The 19,254-nt window shown below is 39.9% G+C and overlaps 1 protein-coding gene across 9 annotated transcripts in view; it reads left to right on the top strand.

Annotated features, from left to right (window-relative positions):
- Nucleotides 1-19,254, top strand: part of KIAA1549 (KIAA1549 ortholog) — a 145,326-nt gene that overhangs the window by 117,319 nt on the left and 8,753 nt on the right. For 4 of the 9 annotated variants that reach the window (XM_064654768.1, XM_064654767.1, XM_064654774.1 and 1 more), the window contains exons 12-18: nt 3,703-3,824; nt 5,801-5,815; nt 9,161-9,366; nt 11,109-11,332; nt 12,470-12,614; nt 14,264-14,593; nt 15,462-15,514. In XM_064654768.1, the coding sequence (XP_064510838.1) occupies nt 3,703-3,824; nt 5,801-5,815; nt 9,161-9,366; nt 11,109-11,332; nt 12,470-12,614; nt 14,264-14,593; nt 15,462-15,514 (1,095 nt within the window). Of the gene's footprint in view, nt 1-3,702; nt 3,825-5,800; nt 5,816-9,160; nt 9,367-11,108; nt 11,333-12,469; nt 12,619-14,263; nt 14,594-15,461; nt 15,515-19,254 lie in introns of those variants that run through there. The other 5 variants (XM_064654775.1, XM_064654771.1, XM_064654769.1 and 2 more) reach the window with 4 other exon arrangements.

Genomic DNA, 19,254 nt, shown 5'->3' with positions numbered 1-19,254 from the left:
GGAGAAAAAAAAAAGCAATCAATCAAGGGCAGAGTTGAATGAGCTTAGAAGGAAACTAATGGTGATTCTAACTGAGCTGTAGATCTCTGTGACACAGCTTGCTCCTCTGTTCAGCCTTCTGTGCTTTCTCTAAAGCCCCAGTTGTCTTAAGATCCTTACTTCATCTTCCCCATGTGGGCTTCATAAAGCTCAGTTTCCCCCTTTCCAGATGCTAAGCCTGTCTTCCTAACTCCCTATAGACCTTGTAAGTAGTAGACTACCAGTGGTACAGTGGAATGTGGGCAAAATTGGAAAATAATAGAAGGAAAATGAGCTAACTCGTTTTGGTGTAGCTTACATAAATTAAAACAAAGTAATATAAATCAGAAGGATGGGTGTTTCTGTGTTTCTTTTAAAAAGTTCAATAGTGGCCTAAGACAGAGATGATACCTTGGGAAAGGGAAGATATCTATATTTATATGCACATCAGCATAAGATATAAGTTTAAATTTGAGGTTGTTACTATATTTCATCTAGAATAATTCAGAGAATTAAGCAGGACAAATTTCAGAAGCCAACATTTTAATGATTCCCCTGAAGATAATAGTGAATCATTGATCAAATTTGGAATAAAGATTATTTTTTTTTTAATAGCGTCTAATTAAGTGTCAAATCATAGAATGGTTTGGGTTGGAAGGAACCTTAAAGTTCATCTTGTTCCAACCCCCGTGCCACGAGCAGGGACACCTTTCACTAGACCAGGTTGCTCAGAGCCCCATCCAACCTGGACTTAAACACTTGCAGGGATGTGGCATCCACAGATTCTCTAGGCAACCTGTTCCATGTCTCACCACCCCCACAGTAAAGAATTTCTTTCTAATATCTAGTCTAAAACTACCCTATTTCAGTTTAAAGCCATTCCCCCTTGTCCTATCACTACATGTCCTTTAAAAAGTCCCTCTCCAGCTCTCTTGTAGGCTTCCTTCAGGTACTGGAAGGCTGTGATAAGATCTCCCTGGAGCCTTCTCTAGTCCAGGCTCAGCAGCTGTAACTCTTTAAACCTTTCCTCATAGCAGAGATGCTCCATCCCTCTGATCATCTTCATGACTGTCCTCTGGACTCACTCCAACAGGTCCATGTCGTCCTGATATTGGGCCCTAGAGCTGGATGCAGTACTCCAGGTGGAGTCTCACGAGAGTGGAGTAGAAGGGCAGAATCCCCTCCCTCAACTTGCTTTTAATGCAGTCCAGGATACATTTGGCTCTCTAGGCTGCAAGTGCACATGGCTGGCTCATGTTGAGCTTCTCATCCAGCAATAGTCCCAAGTTCTTTTCCTCAGAGCTGCTCTCAACTCATTCTCCTCCCAGCCTGTGTTTTTGCTTGGGATTGCCCTGAACCAGGTGCAGGACCTTGCACTTGACCTTGTTGAACTTAATGAGTTTCACATGTCCCCACTTCTCAAGCCTGTCAGGGTCCCTCTGGATGGCATCCCTTCCCTCCAGTATGTTGACCACACCACAGAGCTTGGTGTTGTTAGAGAACTTGCTGAGGATGCACTTGATCCCACTGTCTGTATTGCTGACAAAGATGTTACACAGCACCAATGCCAGTATTGACCCCTGAGGAATGCCACCTGTCACTGCTCTCCACTTGGACATTGAGCCATTGACCACAACTCTTCGAGTGTGACCATCCAGTCAATTTCTTACTCACCAAATTTTCTGTTTGTCATATCCACTTATCTTGAATTTAGGGACAAGGATGTCATGTGGGACAGTGTCAAATGCTTTGCACAGGTCCAGGTAGATGTCAGTTGTTCTTCCCTTATCCACCAGTGCCATGACCCCATTGTAGAAGGTCTCAAAATGTGTCACACATGATTTGCTCTTAGTCAAGCCATGTTGGCTGTCACCAAGTCCCTCCTTATTTTTCATGTGCCTTAGCATAGTTTCCAGGAGGGTCTGCTCCATGGTTTTGCTAGGCACAGAGATGAGTGACTAACTTGTAGTTCAAAAGAGAATTTCCCTCTTCTCCCTCATACTCCCTTAAGAACAAATCTTCCTTTAGACTTAACTATGGAGATGTTACCATCACCTCCCTACCATGCTGACATGCCCATGTCAGCTTGCGATTTAAAGCATTTATTCCCTGAGGCAGAAGTTGAAATATGAAATGATATCATACTGTGTTATGTTGGGTTTAGCTGGTTGCTGTTTTGTGAGGAAATACAGAACTCAATTCATCACAGCGCAATTCAGGGTTGTATGTTGCATGCCAGGAAATATAGTGGTGATGCGAGTACATGTTCTGTATCTGTGAAAAACAACAAACAAGAGCAGCTGAATTCAGAAAGCACAGCATCTCTGGGCTCCAGCTGAGAATTGGACCCATTGTTTTGGCTCGAGAGGATACAACTACATATTCCTCAGCACTTGTAAGGAATGACTGATGTTGATTCAGCACTGTTTATGTTCCTATAACTTAATGATCATTTAGATAGACTGAGGAAAGAGTATGAAGGAACGCAAAGCACAATGAGGTGAAACAAAGTTGGTGGGAAATCTGGAAAGAAGAGCTCCAGCCTTATACTCTGCTAAACCAAGGCAAAGGTGATGGAGATGACAGCTCTGCACACCTTCTACTTTAGAAAAAGAAGCAATGATGCAGGTCTATAAGCTCACTGAGGACCATTTATCCTCTTTTCTCTGCATTTTTTTTTTAATTGGGATTCGACATTAGTATTATGATTTTGCAGATCAGTGCATTGTTCTGTGAGGAAAAATAAGGAAGTCAATTTGGAGCTGGAGCATTGCCTGCTGCAAGGAGTAGATTTAACTTGCAATGGACTTGTCAAGCTGGATATAGTTGTCTTAGTTTGTGGGCTCTAGGCAGGTTGATGTTTAGCCAAGAGCCTCAGTAACTATTTCAGATATCCATCTAGCCCAAGCAAATCCTGCACTAATGAAGTTAATGCACAGACATGTGCACACTTTCAGTGATTAACTCCCTGCCAGAATAGAATATGAATGTTCATAAGACAAAATGGTCACTAGAGACACTGTCAAAAAGGCTGATCCCATATGAAAAGACAGGCTTTGGTGTCAGCTAGGCAGTAGTGTGTGCCCTATGTTTTTTTTATTTTTATACTGCTATCTGAATAATTTTAGAGTTGAAGTATTTTTTTATTTTTCTGTATCTCCCACAAAAGCTATGAACACTGAGATTGTAATTTTTAGGTAAAAAATACTTTTGAAGAATCTCATAACTGCATGGGATAAATACATAAAAGAAGCATTTTTGAATGGCCCTACATTTGACTAGTCAGGAGAATACTCATGTGGTCTTGTATTGTTGGCAAGACAACACCAAGTTAGTGAGGCTGAATGTTACACTGGTTACCTATATGAGTTTTTTATTCCTAATATAATTATCTTCTGTCTGAAGAATAAACTGTTACTTATGAATGCAGAGGTTTTTTTCTCGTAGTGTATTTTAAAGGAAAGATTACATAATAATATTGTCACATGTGAATCCTGTTGCAGTCAGTTTTCGCACGCAATGGCATCATGGCAATGAATATCTGGCTATGATAATGTATTAAGAATTTACTTAAAAACAGAGGAAAAGGTTAGCAGTCTTCACAAGATATTTTAGTGCAGGATTCTTTGAGTGTGAGAATTGTGCCCCTTTGCAGACTTGCAAATATTGTTTTGTTCGTGGCAGAATTTCGCCATCAGATGCTGACTCCACAGCCAGTGAACAATCCAGCGGGAGAGAGACTGGAGAGGAAACTGCAAGACCATCAACTGCAAACGAGGGCAAACCACGCAGAGCAGTGAAGAAGGGTTTGTTACTTTTTTTTTTTCCTTGTGTGCACTAGCAGAGCTTTACTCAGGTTGAAGAGTTACTGTGGCACTGTAACTTTCGTAAATTCATCTTTGGTTGTTGATTTTTCTGGATTTTGTCACAGAAAATCCTTTCCTTTTTGATTTAGTTTTTTTCCGGTGAAACTGAAGAGCTACACATTCCTTTCATTCCAGCAAGCTTTTGAAACTAATGGCTTCGCAGGAATGGATCTTCCCTCCTTTTGTCCCGCACACAACCCCCGACAGAACTCTTTCCATTTAGGCCTAATTGTGGCTCGTGGTACCCGGAATTGCAGACAGTTACTTGGGCAGTAGAGGTCACAGCAGGACTTCATACTGCGTGGGTGTGTGTCTTTAACTGTAACTTTGAAAAAGTGAGATTAAAAAAAAAAGAGATCAGAGAGGTAAAAATTTTACAAATAAGTTCTAATTCAGACATCAAAATGCCTGCATGATTGTGTTTTCAAAAGATGAAAATCCAGTGCTAATATGTTAATAACAGTGGTATTTTTTCGTAAAGAACCATCTTCCTTCCAGTTAAAATGCCTTGGAGGTACCCTAAAATATATTTCTTTTCTCATTGAAAAGTTGATAAAACAGTGAAAATGCACTTTCATTTTTTAACTAAAACATTCTTTTAAATTCTTTTCCGGTTTAAAAGTGTGTGGTTAACTGTGCCTACACAAACATGTAAGTGTTTTTTGTGAGAGCCTTTTGGTTTAGATGGCTTGTTCCTTGTTTGTGGTTTTAGCTACCAGATCTTTGCCTTAAATCACAGTAGTCTTCCTAGAGCAAATTCTGACTGTCTGGTAAAGGAGTTTGTGATATCCTCATCAGTTTTTAATACACATGGCCTTGATGGCAACAGAAAATTAGGAGAAGACGAAAATATTGACCACATTGTGAGCAGTCTCTTTGGTATATTGAGTGTTTTTCCACACCCTCTGTGACATACCAGCTGAGATGTAAAGATGACTTCTGAGGAATGCAGTGCCAGTGAAATTAAGGTCATAGCAGACAATAGACATTCAGTTTTTCTTTATGTTGCAGAAATGAGGACTGTGTAAGATAGTTTATTATATAAACAGCTAGCTTTTGGGTGGCTAAACAGCAGCTTAAATGATGTGTGATTCTTAAACTTTCGTAATGTGGACTACTCCTGGAAGAGCAAGGGTTGATGGATCAGGCATTCCTATGTAATGAATGGGTAAGAAAACAAAGCACAGGAGCTGCTGATGTGACTAAAAAGTTAAACTTTCTAATAATTCAGCAGACAGCATATGCTGTATATACTTTACAGAATTTACAAAGGAAGATATTGTCTTGATGCTACATGTTTTCAATGCCTTAGGTTTGCTCTAAGGACCAGAAATCATGCCCAAGTGAAAACATATAGGAAAACAATTATGCTATGACAGAACTCAGAATGGTTTGAGTTGCTCCAACCTATCTGACTTCAATTCCATTGCTCTGATTTAGTGTTCTCCCATTTCTTCTTACCTGGGAACTACATTTTCGTCTCTTCATTTTCTGTCTGGCTTAAAACTTTAAGATTTAGCATTTTAAGGTGTAGAAATGTTAGGTGTTGCTGCATCTGAATTACCTGATAAAGGCGGCAAGGATACTGTGTAAATTGTGTCCTTTCTACTCATCATGTGCTTACTGGATCAAATGCACTATTTTTGCAGCATTTGGTGCCTCTAGTTTGGTAATCATAGGGACTATTTTTAGCATTCAGAATTGCAGGCACTGTCTGGAGAGAGCTCTCTGTTAAATTGGGAGATTCAGCTCCCTTTTTGTGCAGCTGAGGCTTGGCAGTTTGATCCAAGTTCATGAATTTCATTCAAAAGTAAATGCAATCATCTTGCTACTGTGGTTTTTTTCCAGTTGCCATTTCAGCTGAATTATTTGTCATAATTACTGTGTTGTCTCTTCTTTTTCCTTTATGTTGTCAGGAGCAAACAGAGTGGGTAAGTAACCAGAGCTGGTAGTTGACTACAAATATGAATAGAGGTGCTGGGGTAGCTGCTATTATATCTTCAGGATGGCAGGGTTTGTCTTCTGTGTCTAAAAAACCAAAATTGCTTTTGAGCTGTTGAACTATAAAAAAAAAATCTCAGTGACACAAATTATAGTCATCTGGCACATTTTTCTAATTTCCTCCCAATTTTTTCAAATTATTGAGGAAAACATGACTGTGAAAGAAGCAAAACTAAGGCAGCTGTTGGTCCTGAAACTAGCTTTGTATAAGCAAGTTAGAGGTATTGTTAGAAGTTAATTTCTTTACTGGAAACCCAAGGCAAACACAAGCTACCTGCAAAAAAGCGTAAAATATTTTCTCCTGAACTAGTGTTTTCCTGGCCAGGATTGAGACATAGCAAACACAGGGCAGGGGAAAGCTGACACTGTCTTTAATAATACATAACATATCTAATGATAAAATAAGGACTGTGTCCTCTGACAGCAGTGTCCATCTTACAATGGTAGAGAAGGATGGATAGAATGGTTATGATGCATTCCATTGTTGGGTTTAATGAGTCATCAGCTGCATCCTAGGGACATAGCCTACTGGAATACAAAGAAACGGTATGAAATGTATCTGAAACTGCATACTCTGGCTGATTCAGATACCAGTGGATCAGAGGAAGAATCCCATTGACTTAATCTGATTTTGGATGAGGCCTTATGCCTTTTGGTTGCCATGTCTCTTGTTTTTATTTCAAGAGGGTGCAGGAAGCAGTAAGCTTCCTCTATCTTTGACTGTATTGGTTTTTATATGAAATTGTAGCTTCCTGCAGAGCAATTAATCTCCCTGACATTTCAATTCAATTAGTAGTACAACTCAGGGAACAGTGATGAACATTGATCCTGACATGTGACCTATATGGACTACTTGCTTAAATGTGTTCTGCCCAGTATTGGGGTATTAATTCCTCTCCATTATTTTTTAGCCTCAGGTGACTAGTCTGAGATCAAATTTTCTTTCATGTAGTGCCATCTGATAGCTTTATAAGGAAGATTTTCTAAGCATGGACAATAGTGTAATATAAGAACTTCGAAATGAGGAATTATTCTCTCTGTCAAAACTTTTTGCTTATTTATGTGTTGAGTTAGAAACCATTTCTTGTTTTGCTATATGTATACAGTGCTGTGCAGTTCCTGACTTTATCTGCTTTACTGTACTTTGTATTTATAGACACATTCAGTGTATGCACACACAGGAGATTTAAAGGTCAGGTGCAGCTTATGAGGGTTTTGTGTGTATGTGTATCTTTTCTGCAAAAGGGAGTTACATACAGCGTTACTGTAGAGCCTTACCAAAATTTGTTAGTGGGACTTTTGGACAGTTTTACAAAATGAGTATAAGCCTGTTTCGGCTAAGAGGCCTCTGACAAGCACTTGTTTGTGTGTAAAAGGGGAGGTTATGGATGAAATTATAAAGAGTCAGAGTGAATGCTTAGTGTAATTGAATATGTTGGACCTTGCTAACCAAGTAATATGAAAATAACCTTAAAATTTTATGTTTGAGGTCAGTGAGCTTGAGAATGGCTGTTAGAGTGAAAAGGTTGGAAAAAATTACTAATATGTGGTGGGGAAAATGGGAAAGATGGATGCAGAAGGTCAGATTTCTATTGACTACACAATTGCTCTGAGGGATTCACACTAACTACTTAATATATCTTGTGCCCCTCTCTGTGAGAGGCAATGCTTGCACACTTCTGAGAAATGCATGAAGTTTGGGCTTTAAAGATGACAACTGGTAAAGATGATATAAATAGCTATAGAAGAGAGATGGATATATTTCATTTAGTCTTGGTGTCTTGCAGAACATTTGGGACACAGAGGTCTTGAAAGGAACTGTTTACCTTCTTTTTAATGACACGTACAGAAAAGTCACATTTATAAATGTGAATACCATTTATAAATGGGTACATTTGACAATCCATTGATCAACTTTGAGAAATATGAAGAATAAGAATTTTGCTCAATTTGTGGCCGGATTGCTTTCCAGCCCAAAAGTAATGTGCTGTGAATATAATAAAATGTACCATTCCTTCCTTCTCCTGCTCCCTTTTTGTGCTAGAAGAGGGAAGCAAAGGAGCAAGTAATCTACTGTGATCTTCTACAGAAGATAGCATTCACTCCTCTTCTGAACCCTATCCTGCATTACCAGCACATGTTGCAAATGGATCAGAGCAGTGACTATTTTATTTTCCCGCTTTTGTCTGTTGTAGGGGTAGTGTTGAGCAACAACTGATTCTGTATCACAATCAAGTGAGATTTATCTCCTGATTTGAATCTTAAGAACCCTTATTGTCTGTGCAAGGATGTGGGATTATGTCCCTCCACACTGCTGTGTTCCTCCTTAAGGAGAGCGACAAATCTTGATCTCACAGCTTGTATTTCATGGTGAAAAGCAGTTTGAAAATTTGTGGCTTTACCATGGGGACAAGACAAAAGGTTCCTTTGCAAGCTTTGAACAGCTTTTGCAAGCCTCATCTGCGTAACCGTTCCTGGTTTAGGTCTAGCTTGAAAAAAATAATCAAATCTGTGCTTAACTGCACACCATTGGGGTGATCCTACAGATTTCAAGTCTTTTGAAAGAGATGACCTGTTTCTATTGAAGTGATTAACTGTTGGCAGGACCTGGGCTGCAACTTCCATGCATATTAGTTTCTGTCGTTTGCTGACCGTATTTGAGTTGGTTTAACCTTTTCAACAAATTACAAGGCAATATTTGTGCAGCTTGCTTATTACAATCTGAACTATTTATCCTGTCACAGAGAAAAAGACTGCTTTAAAAGCTTTATTCAGTAAACCGTTCATAAAATTCTTTGTGGTTTGTGTGGACTTCTAAGAGTTTTTTTTGTTTAATTCCTATATCACTCCTATCACTTAAGAAATACATTTTGCATTGAGACATCTTTCATTGCTCTTTGAACCTCCATTTGAGCAATTTGCATCTCCTTAAGTACTGATAAGAGGAACCATTAGCAGTATGTACTTGAACAGCTTTTTATGAAGTAAAGTAGATTGAGATTTTGGGGGTTTGCAAATGCCAAGAGCTTGATTTACAGAAATAAAGAATGACAGCTCACCTTCTGGAAATATTATGGAAAAATGTTTATCATTTGCAAACCACGGGGTAAACTTGTTGTACACTAAATGTGAATCAGCTGGAAGGCCTGTAGGGCAAATTAAACACAGATGGAAAACATGGCATAGTCTTGTAGCACAGCATCTGTAGAGCTTAAAATGTGACTGAGATAACCCTGGCAGCACTGCTTTACTCTCTGTTGGTTCTGGTGATTTAGGACCCCCTCAGACCAGCAGTGGAAATGAGCAGCACTCCTCAGCCTCCATCTTCGAACATGTGGACAGGATGTCTCGCTCCTCAGATGCCAGCAGACGGGTCCCAAGCAAGATCCAGCTGATTGCTATGCAACCGATGGCAGCACCTCCGGTTCAGAACTCAGTGCTTTCTGATCGAGTGGCAGAGACCAACAAAATTAATAAAGAGGTAAAGTGCTTTGAATGTTTTTGGAGGACTGTATGCCCAGCCAAGAGAGAAGTGATAAGTATCCAGTTTCTTGTTATCAGGAGTTCCTCGTTAGTTCCTGAGGAGTTAAATCGTGACAAGTTACAGCAATAATCCTGTTTCAGTCCAGAGGAAGAATCTGACCTGTTTTTAAGAGGTATCTAAACCAAAAATTAAACAATGGGAGAGGAGCAAATTTGATGGTTGGGATACCTCATGTCAGCATCCTTTTGCTATTCGTCAGGACATGATTTAATTAGAGCTGTGTTAATTAATGTGTGAGAATTGGAACACGTGGCCCACCTTGGTTTTCATTTTACATTATTCAGTTGAATTTTCAGCAACTCAGGATGTGGATTATACAAAGAACTTATCTCAAAATATTCTGGGGTGTGAGTTTGCAGCACATTCATTGCTTTCAACTTCTGATGTGTTTATCTGACAGTAAACATACAGAAACTTCCTGCTTTCTCTGAGGCCTCACATTACTGTAAGCAGAATATAAGCATGGCTGGGGCATGAGGAGGAAAGGTGGTGCACTATAAAAGTGATACACTGCCTGACACTACCACATACCAGCATCTTGGTTTTGTATTGGGTATAAGATGACACATTCTCGTAATTCAGAGTGGAAGATTACTGCAACCTGTAACTTAACTTTAGGATTCTGTGTTTCTGAGTACCCTGTGGAAGAGAGGTAAACACATATATCTAGGATACACAGGCAAGAGGAGCCACAGAAAAGAAATCTCATTATATGGGCAGAAGACACATAATTCTAACTATAAATGTAAATAGTAAGTCTGACTTGTGTCCATTATAAGCTTTTTAGGGATTTTCATGAAAGAATACACAAAAATCAATTTTTATTTCCTTTTTAATTTGCTGATGCAGATGTATTCCAGGTCTAGTCCAGCACAGGCAAGAGCAGTTGTTGCTACCTGATCTGGTGCTCAAGTGTTTTCCAGTGATAAGAATGATTTCAGTGAATGTTGGGCCAGGACTTACAAAATGTGGTGTTAAATAGCTTTTCCCAGATAATGAGATGCACTGCAGGAAATTTGAAAAAGGGTGGGAGAGAGGCATGAAACCTCAGCGTGCAATAAGATGTAGAGCTGATAGTGACATGTTCATCCAGGGACCTGGGCCCTTCTGTTGCTGCTACATTCCTGCATAGCTTATGGTGGCCTCTCATGCTCAGCAGAGGCACTGAGTTATGAGCTCAGTTAGCTCCTTGAGTTCTTGCTTCATAGGTGATGAAGGTCATTAAAGGGAGTGGGTGACAGATTTCGTCACTATTGATCAAATGTATCTCTGTTGGACAAGCAAAGCTAACTACAGTCTGGTTAGTCTTATTTTTTCAGAGCAGTGCCACTTCTGGCAGACAGCAGGAGTTTTTTGTGTTCCTCCCGCCTTTTGTTAACAAATTGCCACCTCCTTCTAATTGCACCTGCTGTGCTGGCAGTCGTGTTGTGTATAATAGTACATCTACCTGGGGAGACAATGAGGATACTGAAAAATACCCGAGAAAGAAAGTGTGTTTGTTAATTGTGTGACTTATTTTAGTCCTTCAGAGATTTGGGGGAGGGAGGGGGTGAAGGAGGGAGAGGCAGACAGAGAGGTGGGGAGGAGAGGGTTGTGGAAGAGCAGCAAAATCCAGTTTGCAAAATATCCAAGTGAAAAACACAATTCTTTCTCTTCCCCCCCCCCCTTCCTCCTTTAAGATACAGACAGCCCTGAGGCATAAATCTGAGATTGAGCATCACCGCAATAAGATTCGCCTTCGCGCCAAGCGTAAAGGGCACTATGAATTTCCAGTGGTGGACGACGTGGTGGTGGTTGACTCCAAAGAACAGCACAGAATATATCGCAAGGCACAGATGCAGATTGACAAGATCTTGGACCCTGGAGGCAGTGTGCCTACAGTCTTCATAGAGCCCAGGAAGAGGTATGGATTTCAGAGATGGAAAGAGCAATTTTCTTTTAGAGTCAGCGCCCAAAGTACATCAAAACTGTACTTCTTAACTTTCAGAGCTTAAAATCATTTTGATCACTGGTTGAATTTGAGTTATCTAGGTGAGAAGGATTGGATTGTTCTAAGCGTTTTGATTTATTTCACTATATGCCAGTATGTTTTGTTTTCACATTATTCTTTAACAAGTTCTCAGCGATGAATTCTTGATAAATAAGCTCAAATGTATGGAAACTGTCTTAAAACAATTTAGTATTTGCTCAGCCATTTGTTTGAATAATTTTTGTGTGGTGTAGAGGGATCAAAATTACAATATCAGCACTAAAAAAGATACATAGAAAACATAACCTGCAAGTAATAATATTTTTATAAAGGGAGAGGAAAATAAGCAAAATAAGAAAAACCTTGAACAACCTAAAAAGCATGAAGATTTTGAATGTTAAAGGCAAATTCACAAATCAATGAGATTACCCAGAGGGAATACATAAAAGATTATGAGGCACATTTGTCAGCCCCACAGATCTGCCTTCCTGGCCTTGTATTTTCAGAGAAAGTTCTCCCTGGCTTCTGTTTAGGGCTTATGAATACCAGCACTTTGTTTCTGGAGCACTAGTACCCTGTGACTGGTTCTGCACTGATAGAAAGTAGCTTTTCTCCAGCTGTGTGTGTTCCTCAGCTGGTTTGCCTGGTGGGGTTTAACCCAAAGTGCCAGGCACAAAGCCGCCTTGGCAGTGTGGTCTGTTCTGCTACTGCAGATGTGTCATTGGTCTGGGAGACCTGGAGAGGCACTGGCAGGGGGAACTGGAGCACAGGCAACTTTGACAGATGAATATAGAAGGGACGTGACACTAGAAAGAATTTGAGGGAGAAATGGGACATTTTGGAGAGTTGCCAAGGAGAGTGTTGTTAGGAGAGCTCGAGGAGAGAGATTTGAGGCTACCTAATGGAACTGGCATGAAAAACTGGGAAAGGAAAGAGAAACAGGGCTGAGGCAAGGATGACTTGGAGGAAATGGACAGAGGAGTTCAAACTTGAGTGGGATGAGAATAAAAATTGCAAAAAGAAATGTGATTACCTTTCTCTCTCTCTGCTTTTTCTTTTCTTCCCCTTAAGTTCTCGTGCAAAACGTTCTCCCAAGCAGCGCCGGCGACATCAGATAAATGGGAGTCCGATTGATGCCGAAAAGGACAGGTTAATCACAACTGACAGTGATGGCACATACAAAAGGCCTCCAGGAGTCAATAATTCTGCATATATTGTATGTATGTCTGTGATGGCAGGAATGTTCTGGTAATCATAATGACGGTTGTGACACTGGGAGGATTTTGGCCTTCTGACTATGGTCTATATGGCTAGTTTCAGTCACGTGTAGTTAGCATGTAAATCAAAGTGAAATAAAGATTTAATTGACAGTCCGTCACTACTAAGCAGTAAAATTCTGCCAAGTATTCCTTGATATTAGAAGCCAAGAAGCAAAGCCTTGTTTGCATTAATGCCACTGGGTTATGCACATGAAAGTGTGCTTGGCATGTTCCATAATATCTTGAACATAGCTTCACTCTAGTCCAATTTGCTGGATGTTATATATTCATGTTACAGAAAATTTCACCCTTTGCTCTCACAGAATGGAAGACTTAGTTCGTTTTGCGAGAAATTTTCTCATCTTTAAAATGTGGGAATTAATTATTAATGAAAAAGAAACATGTCTTTGTACTACAGTAGCTTGAAACAATTCTAATGCAATGTCTTGAAAATTAATTTTGTTTCCTGTCTAAAAAAAGCAGACCCTGGAGAATACTTCTGTTCAATCATATCCATGTCACAAACTGTATTTAGGCATCTTTAACCACTTCTAAGCAGACTTCACTAAGCCTAATGCTAATATTGGAAACCCCTGGACAGTTTTCATCTTGAAAGGTGGTTTAAAGATTTTAAGAATTTCACCATTAGCTGCATATGCAGTCAGGTGACTACAATGTTGATTTCTGCAGTTTCCTTCTGCCTTCAAACATGAGTGTGATGATTTTAATGTCATGCTGCAGCAGAATGAATTATCATCTGAAGCTGTTTAATTAAGACATGTCACACAGCAGGCTCAGCCCCTTTGGCATCTGTAGCGAGACAGTGCTCAGAATGCTAAGTTCTGAATAAAGTAGAGGCTTGTGCCTCTTGACAACTGATTTTGCAGTCTGTATGCAGTGGTAAGAATGAGCTTTGATAATAAGTCTGCTGCTGCAAAGCTCTTTTAATTTCCTCTTGCTGATGAACAATAAGCCCATGTGGTAAGATCCCAGGTAGTAATTATGATGCATGCCTCAGGCATTGCTGCTATGAAGCACTTACATGAATCCCATTCAGGTGATGCACCCAAGTTCAAGTTCCATGCAGGTAACCACTTAGATCCTTAACAGCTTCCTTTGTGTGTTTTTCTAGGAGGTAATAATTGTTTAATGTTATTGCTGATGTGGTCAGTTATAAGCTAAAGACTGAATTAATTTCTTGGAACTGCAAAAGCTGCAAAGAAGTCAAAGATGTAGATGGAGTTGATTGTCTTTTTCTGGGTGGAGAAGTGCGTGATTTCACTACGTGCTTGCAAACCACAAGATTTCTATAGCTGAGTAACTCCTGCACAAAGCTCTGCTGCCTTATCTGAGATCAATGTCTTTCAGATCACACTGAATGAAGTATTTGAACAGCTGGTGTTATATATGTGCATGCATATATGCATGCAGAATTGAGGAGGGTAAGGGGCAGGTGTTGTCCAGCACCACCACTTGTGCCATTTGTTCCGTTGTGGTTCTGGCAAAGACAATGTTGCTCAGACTTAAGGCTCACAGGGGCTTGGAAGCTGGCTGTTAAATCTTCCCTGTAGCTAGCTGCCCTTCACCTTCTTTCTGTTTCCTCCAGTCTGATCCAGACTTGCCTCCTGAACCTCAGACATCATCTTCAGCCGATCTGGGGAAGTTCCCTGGCTTGCCCTCCCACCCGGTGTCGCAGTACGTGCCCCCGCAGCCGTCCATTGAAGAGGCTCGGCAGACCATGCACTCACTGCTGGATGATGCCTTTGCACTGGTGGCTCCCAGCAGCCAAGCTGCCAATTCCACAGCTGTGGCACCGCCCGGGGTCTCTGCAGGACAGCCGGTAAACAACACTCCTGCTCGAGCAGGGAGGGGAACCACATGCCCCCAGTGGGGATCACCTTATGGTCCAACTCAGGCAGTAAACAACCCATTTAATGTGAGTGATGCAAGTTAAAGGGCTTTTCTGGGCAGGTAGTTAGCACTGGTTGAGCCACGGTCACTGTTACTGTGCCCTTGCTGTCAGGACTTGCCACAAACGTGGGACAGTTCCTGGAACCAGGAGAATTCAGAAAGGACCATCACAAGATGTTGAATTTGCTTTTAAGCTATTTGGATTCTTTTCCCATCTCAACCACAAGAAAATATAGGAGTTCTCCTTTAGGATAACTTTTCTGTTCTTCTCAGTTAGGATCTTGCACAGATCAGTCTTGCTATGTCCAAGAGTAAAACTTGCTTTGTTTTAAATATATGTGGTAACTTGACAACGAAAAAAAGAAACATTTGACTTGGGTCATGTTTTTCATCAGGGTATCCAAATGCTTTCAAGAGGTGAGGGATAGGGAAGCAGTATTCTGTGTATGACGTTTTGCATTTAATGGAGCACTGAAACACACGGATAATCCTTTAGGTCATCTCGAGTTCTGTTGAGTCTGAGCCCTGTGGTCTCTCTGCTGCAGTCTTAAGCTGGTTGAGGTCTAATGAGATTTCCAAATGCAAAGCTTGGTTTGCTGAAAGTTTTCAGCTAAGCAGACATTGGAGCAGCCCTTGATCTTCTGCACATGAGAGAAAGCGTTTCTGGGCAGTTTTTAAGTTAAGACTTGCATTAGAGAGTAGCCTGCTGTCGCAGTGATTCCCAGATCTTCTTGTGCTTCTGTGTGTGTATAACTGAGCTCTTATGGCTGCCATCAAGTCACACATACAGGCCTAGAGATCTCTGCCATTCACCTCTTAAAAGGCTGACAGTGGGCTTCCCAGGGTAAGCATTTTGATTTTAATTTGTTTTTTTTTTTTCATTCTTCTGACAGAGATATATGGAATTTGGAATGACTCCGCCAACAGCACCAGGTCTCCTACCAAGGTAACTTTTCACTGATAAAATTATAATTTATTATTTTCCTTGCAATTATTCCAGATTTCTTACTGTCACTGGCATATTATTATGCAAAGTACTGTATAAATGAGAAGTAAAAAGAGTCCAGATCCAGTCTTTGTAATTTATTTATGTAGCATGAATGACATATGCGTGTGGTATGGAATGTGTTTAAAAGAAATGTGTTTCTAGCCCCTTGGCTATAGAGATATCCTTCCAAATATTCAGTAAACCACTGAGTTTCAGGTTTTGGAGAGCCTGAAACTGTTACTCAGATGCATGTAATTCTCCCAATGCTCTGACTTTCATCTTGTTTCTGTATCCTCAGGGCAACACTCACTCGCAAAAGCTTTCATATGACTAACAGATTCATTCTATTTTTAACCAAGTTGAGAACAAATGACAGAGCACAGTGACCCTCATAGAAAAAGCCTGCCTGGCAGACCTATTATTATAAAATCAGGGAAAGAACAATTTTTCCATCTTCTCCTGCCCTTGCTATGGGAGAATTGTGTAAAGAGAAGAAAATGGTTGTCCAGGTGACTGCTAATTTCCCACTTGGCATCTGTGTTTTGTCTACGTGTCAAGGTGAACCTTGAGTCATGGTGCCCACTGTGTTCAGACTTGTCTCACCCTCTCTAAGCCGCTGCAGCCAAGGTGGTGAAATGGTGGCCTTGTGCTGCTCTCTCATTACCTTCTTACGGCTCACCATATGAGATGAAACCCTGCTGGTATCCATGGCATTCATTAGAATTCACCTGAAGTATTCACTGCCTTGGAAACTTGATGGTAAAATGGATATGAAGAACTTTATTTGTTGTTCTGCAACCTGATTTTGAAAGGGCCAAGTAGAAAAGGAGGAGTTTCCAAGCATGTTTTCTTACCTAGGTCTTGTCTGGAGGTGGCAGTTTCAGTGTGAGTGTACATGAAGTGGAACACAGTATGACATGTGGTGTATTTTTGGTAATTTAGGTTACCTTGAACATTATGAGCTTTGAGACTGCCAATACAAAGCATAACCAGTGGTTTGTTATTGAGGATTTGCTCTTTGTCGGCCTGTTACACATTCAGGGAAAATGTGATAAATTAACCATGAAAGTGCTGTAGCCCATATTAGTACACCTGAGCAGGATAGTGTTTTTGCAACATATTTTCTGTTTAAAAATTTATCACCTTTTGACACAGGCACTCTGAATTTATGTAAGTCACAAATTAATTGCATCATGATTAAAAGTTTAAATACTGCCTTTGCCAGTGCAGACAGATTAAGTTAACAATCTGCAAGGTCGTTGACCTTAACAGAAAGAGTTCCTTTAAATTTTCATTAAAATAGAAAGTTTCCTAAAGCTTGGTCAATAGAAAACAAGGAAAGAGTTGTCATGGTTGTGCAATGGGAGGTATTCTCAAATTCTGAAGATAATGATAAACAAATTGATAGAACCAGTTCACCAATTAGAGGATGGAAAAATAACCTGAGGTCAGTGTGATTAGGTGGTATCAATGTCATAGTCCATTGGCTTAAATATGCAGTGCATGGAATAATAATTGAGTGAGCGTACTGTTCTCTTCTCTATACTAATGCAGTCAGCATCTTTAATGGAGTGGAACCAACCTGGGGCAAAAAATTAAATGTAAAAGACCTAGGTCACATAACAGCTAGGCAAACATAAAGGCACAGTGAACAGTTTTTGCCAGAAAAAGGATATTGCATCATGCAACAGAGATAGAGCTACTTAGCCATAGTGGATTAGTGGTGTAAAATTGATTTTTGGGATGGTATCTCCCCACTTAATTAAATGACTGGAGATTAATTTTCTTCTTTTGAATGTGCAAAAGTTGAAAGCTGGATATAGGAAGGAGCACTAGAAAGCCTGTGTGATATAGATGCAGAGCTGTATCCCGGTTTAATACTCCTCTGTTGATCTCTGACTTTAAAGAGAAGCTATATCTATCTATTATAAACAAGGTTGAGAAGAGAGGGTAAAGGGTTATTAAATGTGTACCTTTCAAGTACAAACACATCAGCAATAAAGGATATACTTCCTGTCCTCTGAAAAGTTAGCACAATAATAATACCTTTGCAGTGATGTTGAAAAAATATTTTCTTTAGAAAACATCAAAAAGTTGTAGCAATTCATCAGCTTCAAAATTCCAGCTCAACACTTCAGGCATAAAAAGCCAGATGATCACATCCTTTACTGATTGCAGTGATTAACATAACAGAAGTGATATTGTTAAACATTACCTACCCATTGAAGCATTTATTTTAACTGGTTTGTAGGTGTAGTTGGAAATGGTTTCCTTTGGATCTGCTGAGTGGACAGGTGGAATTATATGTAAGGGAGCTGGGGAAATTTTAGCACTTCACAGCAAGGCTGTTACAGCTTGAAGGTCTTATACCTCCTCCATTTAGTAATACTGTATGCCAAGTACCTAGTACTTCAATTTACAATTACTTTTTGGTGCTTTAATAGGCTCTTATTTGGCTTTGTTAGTCAGTTTATTATTACGTCAACTTTCTTTTCTCTCTGGCTGTCATACAAAGGTGGTAATTTTCCAAATAAAGCACAAATCAAGAATAGTTTGAGTTAGATGCAGTCACGGGATTTTCCTGTAAAACAAAGGGATGTAAAATTGAGGTCTTGAGGAATAGGATACATTGCAGTCCATAACCATAGATGGGGTTAGATGCCATTGTGGTAAAAGGCATATAAAAGTCATCCCCAGTCCTCACTTTGTGTGATTTCATGTGCCTGAGTTGGGATGTTTGTCTCACTTTGCTTCATTTATACTCACCAGTGAGAAGCTCCTGCAGAAAGCGGTTTAAGGTAATCTTTTGCTTTGGATGCCTCTTGAGAAGTGCCTCTGATCATACCTGGAGGCTGAGGCGAGCCTAGTAACCTAAGCACCTGAAGTTTGGGCATCCACACTTCCACTATATTGATAGGAACTGATAACCCCTGAAAAGTCAACTACCATCAGTCCTTTAAAATACAATCTCGCCGTGGCAGGGTTAACATATGTTAATAGGAAGCATAAGAAAAGCAGCATTTCCATCTCCCTCTCTGTCCCTGTTCAGTGAATTAATTATAGGGTTTCTTTTACAAGTGCACTTACCTTGGCACAATTAGTGAAGTTAGATTGATTACAGTTTCTGTTGTTAACTCTTTCAGTAAATATATAACAGTGACTACCAGCACCAGCCTGATTTATAGGAAGCATTAACTTTAGTATACATTACTCTTCATATGTGCTAATTACAGCTTTGAGTATTTTGATGAATCTTCAAGAGCAAAAAATTTGAAAACTTCCTGTAAAATTATCAGAATGCTTGATGAAGTAATAATTGTTTGTGAAATACACATGTAATGCACTTTGTATGGTTTTAGACCAAAACTATGTGCCCAGAAAATCTAGAGTTGTCAGCTTTCTTGCTGAGGTAAGCAGCTACATCACTACTCTTATCCTATTTTTCTGGTTTTGAAGATCCTTTTTTCCCTAAGGGGAAAACAAGATCTTAAGATCCGTGGACTTTTTCCCTTGCTTTGAAGAGACTGCAACATGTGAAAAACACTTGTGTAAACTTCTGTTATACTATTCCTGTGCAGTTCAGATCATGGAGGAGGATTATGCTCTTCAGGTGTAAATATTTTCTTGAACATTTAAGGTTATAATGTGCAGTAAAAGGCCTTGTAAAGAGCTGTTGTATGAGGTACGCCTACATTATT

This window comes from Pseudopipra pipra, chromosome 5 (genome assembly GCF_036250125.1).
Source record: "Pseudopipra pipra isolate bDixPip1 chromosome 5, bDixPip1.hap1, whole genome shotgun sequence".
In the NCBI taxonomy this organism is placed as follows: Eukaryota; Metazoa; Chordata; class Aves; order Passeriformes; family Pipridae; genus Pseudopipra; species Pseudopipra pipra.
Note: the sequence above shows the minus strand (reverse complement) of the source record. Positions and strands in the feature narration are given on the sequence as shown.